Source organism: Sciurus carolinensis, chromosome 7 (genome assembly GCF_902686445.1).
Source record: "Sciurus carolinensis chromosome 7, mSciCar1.2, whole genome shotgun sequence".
NCBI lineage: Eukaryota > Metazoa > Chordata > Mammalia > Rodentia > Sciuridae > Sciurus > Sciurus carolinensis.
Window position 1 is genome coordinate 36,311,737 of NC_062219.1, and position 21,805 is coordinate 36,333,541.

The following is a 21,805-nucleotide window of genomic DNA, read 5'->3' on the forward strand; positions in this document are numbered from 1 at the left end:
ATAAGAGTTTAATCACTTTATGACATGTTAAGCTTTTTTATTTTTCTTTTACATTTTTAGATTGATAATATTCCTAGATCATGAGAAGAGACTGAAATGTTTTTTTCTACATCATTAATCACAGTGATTATATTCCTAACCAGTGGTCAGGTCCCATATAAAGAACAAGAGAAAATAAATCACAAATGATTGCCTCTTTTTAAATCAGAAAAGTTGGACTTCTCGACTTTTTTCAGCCAGGCAGATTAATTTGATTTTAGGTAATCTGAAGATACCAGACTCAAGTTGACTCATGAAGAGATTTTATTGCAAGAGAGCTGAACCTGTTTTAAGATGAGATTAGAGAACAAAGAGATGTAATTTTGAAAATTTCAGTTGTAGTACAGTATTATACCACTGACTGACTAGGTTATAATGCTGAGCACTTCAGCTTCTTAATCTCTCTTTTAAAAATATTTCCGAACAGCAGAAATCCTCAGTTGTTTATTTATTTATTTATTTTTCAAATGAAAAACATCTGCAAAGTGCCTAAAACTATTTTGAGTTCTTTGGGAAAAAAGCATTCTTCCTTGCTACAACAAATGGGACCAATAATGTGAGAGTTAAGAATCTTTTGATTATAGACAGAGATCTGACTGTTAGCAAGAGGAAATAGAGTATATTAGAGAGACATGTGGGAATTTGATGAAGTCCAAAGAAGTGATCCATAAGCAACATTGCCTGGGGAGTTCAGGGAAGCATTGGAACAAAGCACTTGGTACACAGAGCCCTGTACCTTTTCCCCTACCTTCTCAGCCTGTATTTCCCTGTGAGCTGCCTTTATTTTTCCTTCTTTGAGTTACGCTCTTTTTCTCTTTCAGTAGTATGAACATTGAGAATTATGTAGTGATTTAGATCTTTCACAGGGAAAGAAAAGAGTTATATTTGTTGTGAGAAGGTGGGGAAGGAGTAGATTTTGACTATTAGAGAGATTATAAGGTATCAAAATCAATTTACACATACCCCTGCAATTGTACACACACACAAGAACTGCAATGCTAGATTTATACCTTGCATACTGATTAAAAATGTGTAATAGGGAAAAAGCATCATGAAAAATTAAACATAACCTTTTATTGCCATGTTGAGAAAATATAGAATACAGAAAAGGGGGGCTGGGGATATAGCTCAGTTGGTAGAGTGCTTGCCTCGCTTGCCCAAGGCCCTGGGTTCAATTCCCAGCACCACAAAAACAAAAACAAAAACAAAAAAAAAGAACACAGAAAAGGGGTTGCAGGCAGGGGAACTCTGAGTTGGACATGCAGAGCAACTCTGTGGGCTGCTGGTTGCTGGCCAGGGCTCTAAGGTAGGTGAGCTTTGTATGTTGCTTAGCAATGTGTGTTTTCTTGTTTGAGTGAGCCTAGCCTTGTGAATCATGAATTGTTAGTTTACAAGAGTTAGGTGTTCTTACAAGCCTGCCAAATGGGTAACCAAACCAGACCCTATTTTATGCCAAAGGATTTTAAGAACATTTTGTCTACTCAGATTTATTACAGAGCGCAAAAAAATTTTACTAGATGATAACTTTGTCATTATTATCAGTCTCCAACTCTGCTTTGTGTATGCTGGTCTTTGTGATTTTTGGGTAAAAGAGAAGAGCAGTACTGCCTAATTCTATTAGCAGTACATTTTGGGTATATTATAGTAGGATGTGGGAAACAGAGGGGTGCTCTTGTTTAGTTACTGAGTCCTCCCTGAAATGGATTGTAACACTGGAAGGTAGAAGACTCATGAAGAATTTTCTTGAATGCTTTGTAAAAATTCTTATTGTTGGTTTTCATCAAGGTTTGGGTCTTTGTAAGATGAGTATATCTATTAGAATTTTCAAGAAAGAAAAAAAAAAAACACTGAATAATAAACAATTTTATTATTTCCCCACTCTCATTCCCACTCTTTTGGATAATAGGCTCATATCTTCTGCCATAAACTCCAGAATTCCTTTTAAATATTTATGAAGTGCTACTGACTACCAGTCCTCCTAGTTTTTTTTCTTTATTGCATCCCTCTTTTAGTCTCACTTTTCCAAACTCATGAATCTGAAAGTTATATTTTTGCACTTTATGTGTTGAGATTTGTTTGTCCCCCCAATTTGTTTGCTATATAATTTTTAAGATAAAATGTTTTGATTGTCTTCTTTAACAGCGTTATAAAACAATGATGTTTTTATTTATTTAAAAATGACATTAGGAAAAACAAGTCTGCCATTTGATGAATATTTATTTTAAAGAATATGAAAATGGATGATTTTGTATAAGCAGCTAGAAATTGATATAGCAAAAGTGATTCTGAAGTTTAAGAGAGACAGGTGAACCATGGGTGTAAGCCTGCAGGGTATATTATCATGTAATTCTGTATAGGTACAGAAATCATCATCCTATTACCACATTTTATCATTTTGCCCAGATTTGAATGTGGTTATACTGAGATTAATGATTCAATTTCTGTCTTCATCTGCCATTATTTTTTTCCAGTTCAAATCAAAGCTACATGATGCAATATTCTCAAATATACCCTATGACTTTTTGTCCTATGCTGTTCCCATAATTTGAATGTCCTCTCCCAGCATCAGTTGGCAAAATATTTTCAGCTGCCTGTACTGTCCCTTCCATAAGTTCTTCCTGACCATAAATGGCAAATATAGAATTGCATTCCTGCTATTCTTTAAACACATAACTCTGCTTGTACTTTCTGCTATAGTGTCCACAGATTGCTCTGTGTTATTTTCATTGTGCCTTGGCTTTTCCATGGAACTTTAAGCTCTCTGAGGGAACAACAGTGTATCAGTCATTGAGACACATTCTACTTGTTTACTGAAGGGTCTTAAATATAGGTGGTAATTAAACATTTACTGTTTGAAAAGAGAACATAAGTCACAGATCAAAGAAGGAAAAATATGTATTTTAGTTTTCTATTAGTATGAATTTTAGGCACAGTTTGGCAAATAAATTGAGTTGAAGCTTATTTTAATGATTATTTTCATTATGCATAAGGGGAAATAAAAGACCTTTCTCTCGACATCAAACCCATCGAGACTATAATTGAGAATATATATATATATATATATACACATATATATATATGTATGTAGGTATATTCATTTTCATTTAGTTATTTTAGGGATGACTGTTTTCTCTGTACATTTTATAGCAATGACACTATTCCCTTTTTTAAGGAGAACAAGCAACCATATTTTAAGTCAAGTTTGAGGTAGACTGAATATAGCTGCATTTGGAAACATAATGGTATATACTCACAACATAGTACATCTTATACATGTTTCTATGTGTGATTATTCATTTGCTAAATGCTCATTGAGCTTCAGTAATAAACATTTATCATAAAGGATTTTATACCTAACTAAACCAGTCTTGGTTTCCATAGAAGGAAAATTTTGATGTTGGGAATTTTGAAGCATAGCTTTTGATCCTTATTAACATTTTTTATAGGTGGAAGATTTTGGAAGGCATTATTCTTCTCAACATTTTTGCTTAGCAGTGTTTGGTTAGAAGCACCAAGCATGCAATCATCTCCAATCCTAGAATCAACAAGCATATTGGAAATCTAAGTCTTAGATAGGTTCACAGATTGAATTTCTACTGAATTTCTGTTCTCTGTCTTTTCACTTTCCATGTTTTGAAAGAGACTATATAACTTATTTTTCATTATCTTCCTTCTTTGATCACAGATTGATATATATATATATATACATGTATATATATACATGTATATATATATGTTTCAGATAATGGTCCCCTGCCCCCCTAATGTTTTTCTTAATGTTCTTTGAGCATTGTGTAAAAGGATAATAAAACAACCACCACCACCACTCTGGTGCTTACCATTTATACTTTATTTGGGATTAGTGAGTGATAATTCTTTGAAGACATTTGACTGTTTCTCCCTAATGCCTGGTAAGAATTTCTGAAGACAATGAGAACAGAACTCTTATGTGATTTAATATATTGGGGGAGTGGTGTGTGTTTGTGTGCTTTGCAGAACTGGGAGCAGGAAACTTTACAGTCAATTATTTCTGAGCAGAAATAGGTATCAAAAATAGGAATGAACAAAGACAATGATGCAGGTAGGAAAGTAGTTTGATAAGAAGTCAATGACATTTTATACTAGACAAAATTTTGCAGAGGTGTGATTGGTTTAAGTCACTTCCTTCTCTAGCTACTTTGTTTTAGAGTGTTCTGGTGCTGAATAAGAGGCTTAGGACATGGATGCTTTCAGACATGTAGAATTTAAATGAGAATTGCAGTCTGAGTTCAAACCACATCTTTCCTAAATGAACAATTTTATGTGGAACATTTAAAATTTGGGGAAGAGTTTGGAGGAATTCTGATTTTTTTTTTTTAAAGACATCCCATGTATTTTAAATGTTTAATACTTTATAATTAACAGAATTCCTGAAATCTAGTATTGGTAAAGGTGAGCTTTTATTTATTTATTTTTTTGACAAGAAACTGTCTTATAGAACATTAGCACCTCTTTCTGCATTAAAAATTCTTAATTAAGAAACAAATTCCCTTGTATGTAGGCATTTTTATTTTCTTTAGGTGTGAGTGGGAAGTAATGTGGTATATTACTCCATACTGTGACAAAGGGGAGAGGAACACACAAACAGGAGTTTCTGGGGATGTGTCTGGGAATTAGAGACAAGGAGGATTGTGTTCCTTCCATTTTATTCTTCTTATGTCAGGTATATAAGATTCATATGGAATGCTGCTTTTTCACCATGGAGTAATAGAGTCCATTGACATTAGTTCATGGCAATATTATTAAGATAGGAAAATTAAGGAAGAGGATCTAAATGACAGAAATACTATTATTATTAAAGAAATTTTCTTGTAATTCAGCAATGTAGACTCAACTTTATTGCCTGATTATTAAGTGTTAGTAAAGTCAGATGGTTTATAATAGTGATAGACTCAGAATCCTTAATGATATACCAACAAATTAGTTTTCTTGTATTACAGTGATTTGTACCTGTTAATATTATAAAACAACTCTGATGCTCTTCATTATAACGTTATTATTTTTTAAATTTGCATTATTTACCATTACATTTCTTCTATGTGTAAATAGTTAATAAAACTTTCTTTGGAGTTTCTGCTACTAAGGGACTATTCATGAGATGTAGGGAGAATTATGTTATCCATAGAGCAATTTTGCAATTACATTTATCTTCCTTTTGTCCTTGGTTATGGTTCAGATTGTAAGGTGTTCCCCAGAGCTCATGTGTGGGAAAATGCAAGAATTTTCAGAGGTGAAATGATTAGATTATGAGAAGTGGAAACTAATTGGGGTAAATCCATTGATAAGGATAAACTGGGTGCTAACTGTATGCAGGCAGGGTATGGCTAGAGGAAATAGGTGACTGGGGGCGTGTCTTTGGAGCTTATATTTTGTCCCTGCTGAGCAGAGCTCTCTCTCTCTCTCTGCTTCTTGGTTACCATATGCTGAGCTGCTTTCCTCTGCCATGCCCTTCCACCATGATGTTCTGCCTCATCTTGAACCCAGAGCTATGGAGTCAGCCGACAATGAATTGAACCTCTAAAACTGCAAGCCAAAATAAACTTTTCCTCCTTTAAGTTGCTCTTGTCAGGTTTTTTTTGGTCACTGAACACTAACATATCCTTCAATGTACAACCTGTGCAATGGCTTGTGTTGCCTGGTATTATAACTCCTCAGTCTGTCTAACCTCTCACATGTATATCTATCTTTAATTCTTGACCGCTTGTTATATCAGATTGTGTTTTGGTAATGTAAACATTTGCACAAGAAGAAAACTGCAATTCTTTTTCCATTGTATCTCAGAGTATGTATATACACACACACTAATATATATATATTATATAAAGGGAAAACATGGATTTTAGAAAAAATTTCTACTTCACATGCTGTATACATACATCGATATATATAGTCAGTATCTACTATATGATATAAACATTCTTGTTTGACTTTTAAAGAGTTTTTTTTTTCTCCTAGATTGAAAAGAATGGTCTTTACTTAAGATAAAATAAGAACTTGAAAATATAAAGCTTATAATCCTTTTTGTCTAGAATCTGAAATATTTTGGTCTATCCTTTGAATCATTTGTATGTGTGAGTATATGCATGTATATGTTTGCTTTTATGTATTCATTCATTTTCTTCCAATTTTAATTCTAAAGGAAATCCAAGAACTTACTGATATATAAGCTGCTTCTAATTTAGTAAATAACGCTTACACATTTGTAGTTTCATACCATGTTCCCCAAAGCCTGGTAGAAAAGAAGCATCTCTATGTCATGGCACCAACAGTAGATCTGGTTTTAAACCTTGGTTAGTTCAGACTTTCATCAACCGTTGCCCAGACAATTGCAATCATTTCTTCAAATTCTACTTTTCAACTTGTTTGTGATGCACGCCCCCCCCCAATTTATCCTTTATGCTATTGCTGATGAAGTCTTTGGAGAACACAAATCTCACTGGTGTGTCTAACCTGTAAGTTCAAGATACTCAGCACAACATCAAAGCCAGTCGTTACCAAGTGTCCTTTATCTCTTCAGCTCCTGTCTTAGCATTCCCCTCCTAAACTTGATCGTGGCCTCGAAGTTTAGTCAGCTGCTTTTGTTTGGTGATTTCCATTCTATCTTTAAAATTTAGCTCCTCTGTCAGATTTTCTGTGAAGTCTCTTTGACCATCATCTCAAGTGTAGTGCTTATTAATCACTTATCCTGTGCTGCCTGTACACATGGTGTACGTTCCTCATGATATAATTATTTATCTGTGTATCTCAAGTCCCACTGATGACAAACCACTTGTATTGTCTCTGTATTCCCAATACTGAGTGCAGCACTGCTACTGTTAATTGTTAACTTGATTTTGTGAGTTCTCATGTCACCTACAAAGGTTTTATCAGCTCAAAACATTTAATCCCAACCCTCACACATTTAATACAACCAAGTTTTAAAAAATCATGTCTCTAAGAATGGAAATTTTCACATTACAATTTTAATGATTTTGAATAGTATTTAAACCTTCCTTTGTGTCATAAACGCTGCTGGATTCACGCAGGTAACTCTGACCAAATGTATGTGCAACACTGATCTTTTATAGAGGGGGGCTTGATGTTACCTTAATTTTAACATTTGTTGAATTAGGGTTTGCTTTTCATGCCATTGTCTTCCAAAGTCCCCTTTGCTGTCTCTGAGGTTCAGGTGCTGCTCCTTTCCTGCAGCGTGTTCCCTCAGAAGAGGAGAGGACTTGAAAAGGGGACATTATCCTCAGGAGTCTTCTCTGCCAAAGCTTTGTGGGAATGATTTGTGAGAATGATATCTTTGGGTTTTTTGCTTTTTTTTTTTTTCTCACTGTATGTCTCAAATAGTGCTTTTTTCACTACTGAAATATGAATACAGTTCGTTTGTGTTTGTTAAGATAATGGTTGACTTGCATTCATTAGAAGGAAAACCTTTCTTTAATTGGGGCAACCCAAATTACATTTTTAATATGATACTGCCTCTGTATTTTTAACAGAATAAAAACCAAATTTCTTAGAGAGGAATATCTTCCTTTTAGCTTTCCCAAATTTAATTTGGCATTGGCTGTTGGGGAGAAGGCTTGGAAGGAGACTTGCAGAGAATAGCACTGACTGATGGTGTTTTCTCCAAGATTGTGCCAAACCTTGAATATGTAAAGCAAGGGAGCAAACATTGATTTTTATTAAAAAAAAAAAAATCCCCAATTACCTGATTTAGCAATGCTTGCCCAACCTAGATCAAATGTTTGTGATTAGTTCCTGCCATTTCCTCATTCCACTGTGTGCAGACCCTGGTTGCTATCCTTTTTAGGTGGATTGAAGAATCAGATAGATTCTTTGTAATCAGATAGCTGGAAGTCTCATTTATCAATTAACAGCTATGTGACCCTGGTCAACTCCATGAGCCATTCTGTATCTCAGTTTTCTGAACTGCAAACTGAGAATATTTTGAGTGACCTTGTTTGTAAGTATTAAATGAAATTAAATATTTATGTTAAATATAATCAACATTTCATATTAAGTATGAAAATTAATATTCGTGGATATTAAATTATATATAATTAAATGAAATGTTCGTAAACAGTAAACGAAAGTACCACCTGCAATGTCTGACATGTGATATGTGATTTAATACAACCACTTAGGTTACTTTCTTTCTTTTAAAAAATTTAATCTTTTTCTGAAGTGTTTGGTTTCTCATCTTCTCTATACCACTTTTAGTAAAGCTTTGAAATGACTTTATTACTTTAGATCAACTGGACAGAGCAATAAAAGAACTAATCTCCTCTGGAAGATGAGGTTTTAAAAAATAAGTAGTGGCAATGAAATCCAACTTCTCACCTACTTCATTCATTTTTTTTTTAATTAGGTGAATGACATATAATATTCTCTATCTTTATAAAAAAAATTCCACTCTGAGGAAAACTCATTTGTGCATGCTAGCAAAAAAAATTATAAAAATTAAATTGACTCACAGAGGCAACTGAATAATAATAAACATTGCAGGGTGGTGTGCAATAGGGAAAGAACTGCTGTACTGGTCAAGTAGGGTTCTGGGATGAGTCTCATCCTTCCCTATGAGTATAGGAAAATCAATTAACCTTAGGACGTCCCCAGTGTAAAAGCAGATGGTGGTACTTTCCTACCTGGAAATTGGGAACTGATTCAGGTAAAATCTTGACATCCCATCTAGTTCTAAAACTTTAATACTAGAAGTTGAAGAAAATGTGCACTTTCTCTGTGAGCATTTATTTTACTCAGTATAGCACATGTGTATATAATACATAATTCTTTGTGCCTTGGAGTCTTGAAAGTGTCCCAGAGAATTTGGTATTCAATTCTTACAGGCTGTATGTTCTACCTTCACATTTTTCCCAGATTTGACCCATGAGACATCAGAATCCCAGCACTATAGTTTCTGGGTTTTTAGTACTTCTTAACATTTTAGTAGTCTTTTTCAAAACACAATAGTTAGGGATAATTAAATAGAATGAAAAGAGAAAAATTAAGAAGTGGACATTAATTTAAGTAAGGAAATTTAACAAAAATGAAGCTTTGTTTAGAAAAATTTGGGTTGAACTAGGATAATCTTCATAAAATGACCATTATAGTAGTTTTCAAGTGTGTACCTTGTAACTAAGGAATCTGTATTGTGTTCTAGGTGTAGAGAGTCCCCTGTGCTTGCACAGTCCTCATGGCCCTTCCCAGTTCTGAGGTCTTATAGTTGTATGACATCAATAGGGTGTAGCTTTGCGGAAGGTCTAATTTCTCAAAACTGCCATGCCTTTTCATCTGAATAGTCAAGTGATTTCAGAGACATCCCGGAGGAATACCATCTATGTCACAGATGCCCTGCTCTTTCTTAAGATGAAGGATGTGAAAAATGTCTAAGCAGATGCAGAAAGGCCATCTGTCCTGTGACTCTACAGGACATTCCTGTACTGGGTGGAGAGTTGTACTCAGTGAACCTTGAGACTCTTTTGCGATTCCTCACATTTTAAAATTCTTTCTTTTTAAGTAAATGAACATTTAGAATAAGTGGAGCTCAGGCTTTTCCTAGAAAACTAGGATGAACTTCATGTAAGAAAGGGGCAAGTTCAGGTCTTTTGGCAGATGCCCTGTTATTTTTAATTCCTTCCTGGCATTGCTTTGGGCTCTGCAATGAGGCAGGTCATGTATCATTGCCTTGTCCTGCTATAAGATGTGTGGGCAGACTTAAATACAGTTCCATCCCCAAATAACTGGTTTTAGGAAATTAAATGTCCTTTGCTATGGAGGAAATATATGGGTTGTAGATGCTGAAATAAACTGCGTTAAAAATATTTATTACACAAAAGAAATGCTAACTGAAAGAGGCATGTATCCTCACTCTCCCAACAATTTCTCACTTATAAATGGCATCTCTAAAGGGTTGTCCAAATTCCTAGTGCAGGCATGTAGAGTAGACAGCTGAGTCACAGCTGCTAAAATGACTCTATGCCTCCCTCCTGCTCTGCAGGAGAAGAAACAGGGAGAAAGGAGTGAAAGAGAATTAGTACCAGTAGCTTACTTAGAATTCACTGGCTTGAGAAGTCTGCGAGATACCTGGGACAAGAGTCTGCCCTTACTCCGCTATGTGGGAGCGTTTGGAGCGTGGAATTCACCTTTCATTAAGAATTCTTGCAGTTGGTTATAATTTGTGTATAAAATACACCTTCTCTTTCCAGAGATCTTTCCTGTGCCTGTCAAAATGCCAGTGGCTTCTGACCTGTGGTTTGAGAGGCTGCTCGTTAGCCTATAGCCATGGCTTGGTAAGACCTGGCTTGCCTGTTGGCTCTCTGCTCAGGTTTGATGTTACTCTTCCCTTTGAAGTGCTTATTTCCAACCATTTGAAAAAAATTGGGAAGTGCCTGCTTTGTTTGGATCTGGACACTGGCTTGGAACCTCATTAGCTATAGGACCTTAAATAAACTAAATTCTACCTTAGTTTCTTTATTAATAAGATGGAAATCATATTAGTTCCCATCTTTTTCACTTGGAGAATTCATATAAAGTGCTGAGAACAGTGCCTGTCATGGAGTAGCTACCCTGTCATCACTGGATGCAGTAACTGCTTCTGCTACTGTTCCTCCTGGTGTTTCCCTGCGTGCTGTAAGGATGCCATTGCTATCTCTCCTTCCAGAACTTTGCAACCTCTTGCATGGTTCTTAACTTGTGTCTGAAGAATGTCCTTAGTGGAAGGAGCACTGAAGATGAATGGAGGCAGATATTAATCCATCAATAAGCAACATTCCAGCGGATAGGAAAAGCACTAATTAATAACATCTGTCGGTATTGCCATTATTAATATTGTTTTAGAAATTCTTAGGAATTTAAATAATTACATGCATGCAAAGGAAAACAAATTTAGCATTATGCAGACATTATGAATTTATATTTAGAAGCCCCAGTAGCATCAATTGCAAAACTATTAAATTTAGATCATTAGCAAGATGATTTGAAACTGTAAATTTTCAAAGAAATGGTAGCTTCCCTGAATATCATCAATAAGTAGCAAGGAAATACAATATGGGAAAGGTTAGAAAGAGATGTAAACCACAATATTAGCACTTATTGTTGGGTTGGTGGGAATATACATGGTCTTTTAAATGAAAAAAACCCTGTTGTTTAGTGCTTACTGTATGCTGTGAACTGTGTTAAATATTTTGCGTGTTTTAAAAATAACTGTTGGCTTTCACTTCATTTGTATTCTGACCAAATATTTTCATTAATCCCCTTTGAGATCCATAAAGCCTTTCTGAGTTTTGTTTGTGAATTCTAATGCATCTAAAGATTATAATTGTAAAATTGCATTTCAAATGGCACATATTCTATTTTGCTGTTTCTTATATTTGCTGCTTAAAACTGTAAATATGTGGAGAATAGATTTGATCATAGGACTGAAGTTAAACTGCTCTCAATTTGAGAATTCACTTTTAAAATCCTCTCCTTTTTCTGGGGAAAATATAAGCATATTTATATTTTCTATATATTTTTCTTTATTTGTAATAAAGAAAATTTAAAGAAACTTTACAAAAAAATTGTCAGAAAATTTCAGTATGCAACACATTTAATTAACCAAAGAAGCATATAATAAATAAAAGAGTCTTTGACTTTTGTCTACAGAAATGAAGGGACTATATTTTGTGTCTTTTAAAAACTTTTGTACATATTTATGGAATTCACTGTAAAATTCATTGCATATATACCATGTGTAATAAGCCAGGGCAATTAACATTTTTATCTTCTTCTACATTTATTGCTTTGTGTTAGGATCCTTTAAAATCTTTGATTTTTTAAAATAAAATAATATAGAATAATAAAATGTTAATATCATAAATTCCGATGAACCATAGTCACCCTACTGTGCTGTAGAGTACTACTACTTGTTCTTTCCTAACTGTATTTTAGTGCCTGTTACCTGACCTCTTTCTCTCCTGTTTCTTCTACCTCTCTGGGCCTCTAGTGACCACTATTCTATTTTCTGTTTCTATGAAATTACTTAAAAGGGAGTGAGGGTGGACTGCAGAATTTCACTGATGGATAATGCTCATCTTTGGGGGATATTTACTTGTAGGTGTGATCACAGCAGGGACTGGGTTTTGAATCTCACACAGTTCTATCTTCATGTGTCAGTTCTTCACTGGTTGGAGGTTGAAACCTATTGAACACAAATCTAAATGCCACTTACTTACCTGCCTTCTGTGCATCTGCAGGCAGTTCTTAAAGTGATCATGTGATCATCAGCAACATGTTTATGGCTCCTGAATTATGGTTATTGCCGCTGAGAAAAAGTGGGTCACTGAAATTGAGTGGGCTCATTTAGTCCCTGTCTCAGGAGTCTCCTCCACCAACCTGTGCCCTCTTGTACCCTTCCACCTCTTAGTCTTCAGCCCCTCTTCTTAACTTTTCCCACGCAGATTCCTTTCTGTGCCTTTCTCTGGATTTCTGTCACCTCTGTCTATAATCCAGTAGCCTCTTTTCTGTGGTCCAACAGCCCCCTTCCTGTTTGCACTTTGTAGAGCATCTTCTGAAAATCTTAATCAAATATAATTATTTGGACTATCAGCTAATTGTGAGCTGTATACTACGATTTTCATTTCTTATTTTCTCTAGTCCTACTTCTTCCATGCATTATCTTGATCTGGGTAAAACCTGTGGCAACATCCAAACTGTAGACTAAAATTAATTGCAATACTGAGAGCTAAGAGCTCAGGGTCAGAAAGGGACTTAATGTTGGGAGCTACTTTCCTACTCTCCCTAATACATTTAACATGTATTTTAATTACTTCATTGTATTGTATTTTCTACTAAATGTCAATGTAATTTCTGGGAATAGATTATATTTTATAGTATTTTATTTTATAATAATATGTTTTATAATAACAGGTCAGTACTGAATTAAATAATGTGATAAGTAATAGTATTTAGATAATCAGAATTATAGTCCAAGCATTTCCTATGGAAACATGCATATGTATATTTTCTCTGGCAAATTTATAAACTGATCCTTTGTGGATGAAGTAGCTTCACAGATGCTTTTGATAGGCCTGGTTCTCCACAATACCTTAATCTATTGTGCATTGTTTGTATCTTCAGATAAGGCCTGAAGCACTAAAAAAAAGTGAAAAGTAAGTAAGTTTTGTTATAAGATGTTAGAAGAATACCAGGAAGTTATACTCAAAGTCATCCTTTTAAATAATTTTATTTTTGGATGACTTAGCAAGACTGTTGATGTCATCAATCACATCTTGAGTAGTTTATCATAAAATGCTTCTTCCCATAAGAAATTATTCTATTTTTTTTTTCAACCTGCTAAATATATAGCTGAAATGATCGTTGACTAAGGGGGGATATTTTTATATCACCAATCTCCTCTGACACTTTTTTCTTTTCATTTGTACATGTGATTTGACATTTCTTATAGTAATATCTTTGGATCTCTTAATTCCCCCAGCATTTGTTCAAATAATTGTTGCTTTCTGTGTTGTTTCTTAAAATATGCTTTGTTGTCATCAATTAATAATATCGAATATTTAACTTATTTCCACGAATTAACTATTATAATAGCTTGCCACTGGTCATTAGTCTAAAACTTGAACTGCATGCAATTTTACTGTCAGTTCCTTTTAAAGGTTGAAGGTAGTCTTGTTACCAATAGGTGTCTCTGAAACTGATATTTTGTTTTTGTTTTGGGGGGGATGGGAGGTAGACCTAGATTGTATTTGTGGGACTCAGGACTGTACATATGCCAACATTTATGTAGGGTAGATTGTAGACATAAAATATCTGGATTAAAGGGCAAGCACATTAAAATCCTGGATACATAAAAGGAAATGATGCTCAGAAGCAGTCTCTTTTCTTCCTCCTATTGTTTCTATTTCTGCTCAGCCCTATATAATATCAGTACTTTGACTTTTTGCGAATGATAAGTAGAACTCCTCATTTTTTAGTTAATTTCCTCTTCACTAAGAGGACAGACTTTTCTTATGTTTATTAAAACATTAATTAGGGGCATTTAAAAAAATAATCATTTGTCAGTATGGCCTTTCTAGCAAGACATTGAAATAATATATTTCATTTTATCTATTTCTGGAGATTTGAAAATTCTCAAACATAAGCTATGGCTTGAGGTGAGGAGTGAGGCATGAAAGCCATCACACTGCAGAGACACCAGACTTCAAATGCGATCTTCACACTGCTGCTGCTTTAATCTATTATTCAAATCGTATTTGCCAGCTTCTCCCCTCATATAGGAAATCTTAAAGTACTTCCAGGTTTTTATATCAATTTTTGAAGAAACGTGTTTGCCTTTTTCCAGTAAACCTTGCAATTCGATTGATTTGAAGTTGGTCATTATGTTTTAGAGCAAATGCTGGAGGGAAAATTTAAAAGATACTGAAGAATGAGTTATACTGTATCAACCAATCATCTGAACTTGGTGGGGTTAGGATATTCCAAGTACATAGGTATTTTCATGCTACTGTTCTTGGGAACCCTGAACCCCGATCTGCTGGAATTTACAACAAAAGAAAGTTAACTTCTTATCTCTATTAAATTATTCTTCCAGTTCCAGATCTCTTTTTCATTCTGAATCTCTTTTTTCTTTTTGTATTTTTTCCCATGAAAACCTAGAAGCAGATCCACCATCTTTAAAATACTTTCATGTAAGAATAGTTGAATTGTGCATTTTAGGAGTTCTACCAGGGAGTAGAGTTGGGAGTGGCCTCTAGTTTTGAATATATTACCACTTCACTGTTTTACCTTTTTCACAAGGGCTCAGGAGCGATGGGTTCAGATTCTGGTTTTGATACTTTCTTGCTCTGTTACCATGGGCGATTCTAATTTTTGTCTTCTATGAAACACTTTTCGTTAATACATTCCTTTTACATTTTAATAAACCTCTTTTCATCTGTGAAATCATTTCTAAGGCTATTTGGCATGAAATCACCCATTAGCTCCATAATGAGGTTGGATGAAGTCACATATATACTGTCAGAGCCGACCATGTCTCAGAGTCTTATTTCTGGATTCCAATTTGTGTGTGAGACCTGAAAATTAGAAAGAAATTAGGGAGAAATTTGGATTGCTCACACTTGTCTTCTGGGTTCTCTCCTGCAATAGACATGTGGTTATATGTATTTGAGACAAAATGCATATAACCTGGTCTTTTTTTTTTTTTTTTTCTTTTAATATCTGCTTACCTGATTCACATAGCTAGTCTTCATTTTATTTGACTTATGGAAAGAACACTGAACTTAGCAACCCATACTAGGAGAAAATTTGCATGCTTGTATGCATATTTATGCAGAGTTACAAGGTACATGTATTTTCCTTTGTAGGCTTATGGGTTTTAAAGTCTTTGGACTAGAGGATCTTGAAAGTATCTCCATCTCTTTCACAGACTCATGGTTTCTGACTTGTACTGCTATCCAGCTATGCAAGTGAATTGATTTCAAACAAGTGCTATCATTCTACTTGTCTTGATATATGGGAAAGAAAATTGAGTCATATGGAGGTGATGCTGAAATTTAATACCCTTTTGTAAGCTTTTAAGCAGACTATGTTCTACCAATAGTATTAAAGGATTTTTAAGATCAGAGTCCCCTAAACCAGTATTTGGTAAACTCTTGCCCACGGGCCGTATCCAAGCTGCCCCTTGTTTTATAAAGCTGTATATTTGAGTGCAAAGATGCCCATTTATTAGGTATTTTCTGTGGCAGATTTCTTGCTACAATAAAAGTTGTGCAGTTGTGACAAAAATGGGATGGGTAATTAACATTGTACAGGTACAGTGTACTAACTCCTGACCTAAAGGAATGTATTTCCTGTTTGAAAACATTTATGATGAATGTTTAGGAAAAACTATTTTCTGTATTATGATAATACTGTCTTTATATCAACTCTCTTTAGTTCTTCTAGGTAAGTTAGATGGAAACCATGTTTCTCTTTCACTTAGGATTAATTTGGGTCCTGTGCATCCCATTATATTTTGGTGCATGCGACCCAAACTGTAATATTACAGCACATATATAGGATAAACTATTAAAAAATGTACATGAAAAATAATAAGTTTGCTTTATAAAAACTCATTTAGTGTAAATAGTCTTACATGAATTATGGCTAATCCTTTATACCATTACACTGTAGCTATTATTATCTTGATTTTACTAGGGAAGAAATTGAAATTCCCAGAAGCAAAGTAGTAAAGCTACGTATGTATTTAACCATTACTTCATGCTCATCCAGGTACATACATACTCTTCTACCACATATGTGATTGGTGTGTATCAGTACTTTAAGTTTTATTAATTGAGGTACAGACAATTTTAATATTACTTCTCTGGAAAGATGGAGGGTATGGAATTGAACTCCGTGTTCTTATTCCATTCATTTTTATTGAAGGATGATTATTTAAAATATAACATTGCTTTGACTCATAGACAATTTGAATAGAAGCCTTACAGCTAACTAGTCTTACATATATTAACCATACATTCTTGGCTAGAGATGGAACTTTAGGGATGAATAATTAGATAATTAATGAGTGTGTTTGAAATGGTTTCTTCTCTCATCACTAAGATTTATTACTACCTGTCAACAAATGATGGGTCTGAACTTCCATAAATGTGTATCTAGTTCTTTTTCTTTTATGAAGGAGATAGACTCTAATAATATTTTCACATACCAATTAATTACAAGCAGTGTAAAGGATTTTATTCTGGGTTTGAATTGATAACCTTTTAAAGAACTCTTATTCATGGATTTCACTTTCTTCTAGTAGGTCCTCTTTGGTATTTCTCTAGAACAATATATTATGATCCATGATTCATCCATATGTACTTAAAGGATTTGTATCTACTTGACTTATTTTTTCCCGTATTTTGATTTCAGTATTTCTTTTTCATTGAGAAAAAGTGTTGCTTATCTTTACAGCAGATGCATACTACCTAAACATTGATCAAATATGTCAATTGGTATTTTGTACTGTCAAAAGAAGTATAGAGCTAAAAGGGGAAAAAATCTGTTAAGACATCCCATTATATTTCACAGGAATATGAACTTTATTTAAAAACATCAATTCCTATGCTTTTTCCAAAAGATAAAACACCTTTATAAATAAACTATTCACTCAAATTATAAGTGGAACTACATTTAAGATATTCAGTAATAGCTGAATATCTTTTGAAATATATTGGCTTGTTGATATGTGTTTTTGAGACTATAGCAGTAAATTTATATTATGAGCTCAGATTAGCATAACTAAAGAGGACCCATTTGAAGTTAGTTTAACCCAGTATTTCTTATGTCTAATGAGGTATATCTTAATCTTTCTCTATGTTCTACATGGAAGGAATATCATTCTAAATTGGGTTACTACTTAAACATTCAGATTTGTGTATTCTAGCTTAATTCACACTAGAAGTTTAGCTTGTCCTTTTTTTAAGTTTTTTTTTTTTAATTTTTTTATAGACTGCATTTGGATTCATTGTACACAAATGTGGTACATCTTTTTGTTTCTATGGTTGTGCATGGTGTAGATTCATACCATTCATGTAATCATACATGTACCTAGAGTAATGAGGTCTGACTCATTCCACCATTTTTCATACCTGTCCCCCATTTCCCTCTATATAATCTAAAGTTCCTCCATTCTTCTCTCACCCCTCACCTCCACACCCCCATTATATATCATCATTCACTTATGAGGGAAAACATTCAACCTTTGATTTTTTAAGAGTCAAATTTTTTAACAGTGCTGAAGATATTGTATTTGCCAATATGTTTGGTCGAGAACTTTCTTACTTATTGAAGTCTGATATATTCTACATGATATAAGAAATTAAGAAAATATTCTATATCTTTAGTTAAGTGAAACTTGTTCTGTATAGAACCACAAAAGATAATTCTATTTGTTTCTTGCTATTATATGCAGTCAGAAGATTACATATATGTCAGTGCCTTGTGGAAGGTGGAAGATCCTAGCACACTATCTTTTAAAAGATCCTAGCACACTATCTTTTAAAAAGAACCATGGCTTGGTCATGGCTATCCAAGACCTTAAAGGCTTTTTATTTTTTATTTTTATTTTTTTGTATTTCAACATGAAGTTAACCTGACCCTGGTTTTATTGAAAAGTTTGACTTCAGAAAGGATTTGAGTTTTAGTATTACTAGTTTTTTCATAATCCTACAGAAGGTGTCTTTATTTCCACATTTCTCATAGAGCGACTGTTTGACTAAGTTCTCCAGAATTCCTCTAAATGTTTTAGATATTTAGACAATATAATTTTGAGATGAGAATTGTTTTAGACGGGTGGGATACCACATATTTCTTAGGACTAGTCCTTTCCGTGAATAGATTACAAATAAAAAGAAATTCTGGCAAGTTCAAATCCGTCTGATTTTTATTTTCAGGAGAACAGGTTGCAGAGACCTTCAAGTGGCTCTCCATGGTGGAAGCAGAGCGCTGCAGTGATGCAGCTGTCCCTCAGCTGAATGTCTGCTGGAGAGGAATTAGCAATCTGTGAAATGCTTTTCAGAAGTAATTTTCCTCCCAGGGTCAAGAGTGACGGTCACCATTTCTCTGGCATGATTTGCAGCTACTCATTTGTAGTCTTAGCACCAGTAGCAAATACAACAGTTGAAAATGCAAGATGTTTCCTCGCTCATTTTTTTCTCTCCTCTGCCTAACTAAATTTTTTGAATGCCAGTTCAGTGTTGCCATCTTCTGTTCTGCTATCTAGTGGAGTGAAACTTAAAATTCATGCGCTATGCTTTAATTTATGAATGAGAATCTTGCTTTGACATTTCTGTTTTAATAGATGGGAATACTATGGATCAGAAGCATGTGTATATAGGACTCTATGTAGCATAGAAGGTTTTCTATTTAGGGCTTTCTAGTGAGTCTTAAATGTCAGTAGAGATAGTGAATGATGGAATTAGCTCAGGATGTATTCTATGTGCTGTCTCTTGTACTGTTGAACCAAACTACTTCCATTTGCCTCTTCTACTTTTTGTTCTACATGATAGCTATTGTTGTAAGTATTAAGTATGATTTATTTTATTTTATTTTATTTTATTATTTTATTTTATTTTCTAGTACCAGGGATTGAGCCCAGGGACCCTTAACCACTGAGCCACATCCCCAGCCCTTTTTATCTTTTATTTTGAGTTGTTGTCATTAATCTTAAATGAGGCTTAAATTGTGCCTTATTCCTGGGTAAAAATCTTTCAGTGCTTTCAATACAACTGCAGAAGAAAATTTAAACTCCTTTTTATGACATTTAAAATCTTTCTTGTTTAGCTTTCCCTTATTCCCTCCATTCTTTTCATGTTCATTATACAGAAATTATTTGCGATTCGCTACCATCACATGTTGCTTTAGCCTTCTCTGACGTTTCTCTTGCCTTTCCTTTGATCGCAATCCTGTTTCCATTCTAGCTTTGCTTTTCTTGGCACATTCTTACCCACCTTCATCAGGCGTAACTCAGTGAAGTCTTCCTCAACATCCCTGGCGCAGGCAGCCCCTTCTCTTGCTCTTAGAATTCCAATCATACTGTTATCCCACGTAAGCACTGTTTGGTTCATGAGCCCAGCCTTGTTTTTACTTTCGTACTTCTGTCATCTACTTTACTACACTGTTTTAGTCCTTAACCTTGAGATACACAGCTGTTTACAAAACCAATTGGAAAAACCTCTTATCAAAGATTTAGAAATAACATTATATACGTGGCAAATAGGTAGATGGCAACCCTCGGATTAGAATTTATTGTAAATTGGAGATTAAAATTTATCTTTTAACATGTTATTATCATGCAAGTCAAGAAGACCAGCAGTGACTTTCAAGACACTCTTGACATGTTCCTGGTATATGTCATGTTGACCCACTTATTTTATACAGCTTCTCTTAGGTGTTATTGTTAATCAGAATGCTGGAGTCTAAAATTAATAGTGGCTCTGAAGGACAACAATTAAGGCCATTTGTCTTCCAAATGAGTCAATGTGGGTTCCATTGGTAGTTTAAATTACATACAGAGGCATTCTTACCAATAAAAAGGTAATGAGGACCCTGAAGGCGTGTGTTGGAAAGTAATAATTCACTTTAGCATTGGGACAACAAATAATATTTTTGAGAAAAATCTTCTCCCTTGGTGTATGAATTTGTGTTTCCTTGTAACCTCTTTTAACTGATTAATTTTAAACCAAAAAATACATCATTTTTCATGAAAGCATTTCTAAAAGGTCTATAGCATATTTAAAGGACAATATTAAGTTTTCAAGCTGCTGGACTTTGGGTTGTTTTAAAGGAATGCTGTGTTCATAAGAGGAATTCAAGGATAGGCCCTTTTGCTTTTGAAAAAGGTTTTAGGTCTGTGGTGTCATCTGGACACCTCTGATGTACTGTTTTGACTTTGATGCTACCTCTTCTCTGTCATTGGTGAGGAATGTGACTTTCATTCATACTCAAAGGGCCAAATTTTTGATGAGCACAGTGAGAAGAATTTAAAGGCCCAGAGTTTACCACCCCTTAGCTTGTTGTTACTGGTCCAAGAATTTGTTGAGTTTCTTCACACAGATCCCCATGGGGGGGGGGAAAAAAAATAAGCTACTTGAAAGGAGTCAGGTTATTGGTTTTTCTCATTAAAGACACTGTTGGATTTTTATTAGTTGTAATTTATTTTCTTTCAAGATTAGACATATAGGCCAGTTCTTATTTTCATGATTTAAATAAACTAAATATTTTGACTTGTGTGTGCCTACTTCTGCCATACAATTACCCTTGAAAGTAAAGCCTGAAAAAAAAAAATATTGATGTAAAAGGGGAAAGGCTACTTCCATTTTAGAAAAACAGGTTGTTAAATACAGGGGAAGTAGTGATTAGCAGCTAACTTGGTTGAATTTGTGCTTCAATTCCCCTACTTTTAAATCATAATTATGAATGAAAATAATCTAAATAACTATGGGAGGGTGTATATCAGACCTCAACTGCTTTAGATTATACAGTTCAATTTTTCTCATTTGCTATTGTGAGCAGATTTCATAGAATTCTTTTATACTCACGATGTGTTAAGATGTACATATAAATGTTACCTATTTGGGCAAGCATTACAAAGAAAGACAGTTTTCATTATTCCTCCTTCTCCTCTTCACAAAAGTTGTTAAACATTATTTAAATTTTAGGTAGTTTATATGTTTCACAATTCTCTCCTTTCTATCCATCCTTACACACTCAGTCATATAACCATATCTTCTATTTTTAAAAATAATTCAAAATTTGTGCTTCAACCTTCTTTCTGGGGCTCAAACTGGTTTTTTATTTAAACAGAATATGCTGATAGACATTTATTTTTATGTGGAAATTTAAAGAGAATAGTAATAAATAGGGGTGCCATTGATTATTATGAGTGCCATGTCAAGTATTTCAATATAGCATTTGCTTCCCCATTTTTAGAACATGTGTTTAAAATATAACACTAGTCCTCTTTTCCTTTCTAGGTGGCTGTACTTTTGATGATGGTCCAGGGGCCTGTGATTACCACCAGGATCTGTATGATGACTTCGAGTGGGTACACGTTAGTGCTCAAGAGCCCCATTATCTGCCACCTGAAATGCCTCAAGGTGAGAAGCACTCTCTCTCTCTTTTTTTTTTAATTTAAAAAGTGTTTTTATTAGCGTATTATAGTTATACATAAAATTGGGGTTCATTTTGACACAATAAA

At 34.2% G+C, this 21,805-nt stretch overlaps 1 protein-coding gene across 8 annotated transcripts in view; it reads left to right on the forward strand.

Moving 5' to 3' along the window:
• Nucleotides 1-21,805, forward strand: part of Ptprk (protein tyrosine phosphatase receptor type K) — a 547,068-nt gene that overhangs the window by 90,676 nt on the left and 434,587 nt on the right. For all 8 annotated transcript variants that reach the window (XM_047559457.1, XM_047559451.1, XM_047559450.1 and 5 more), the window contains exon 2: nucleotides 21,582-21,704. In XM_047559457.1, coding sequence (XP_047415413.1) covers nucleotides 21,582-21,704 — 123 coding nt within the window. The remainder of the gene's footprint in view (nucleotides 1-21,581; nucleotides 21,705-21,805) is intronic.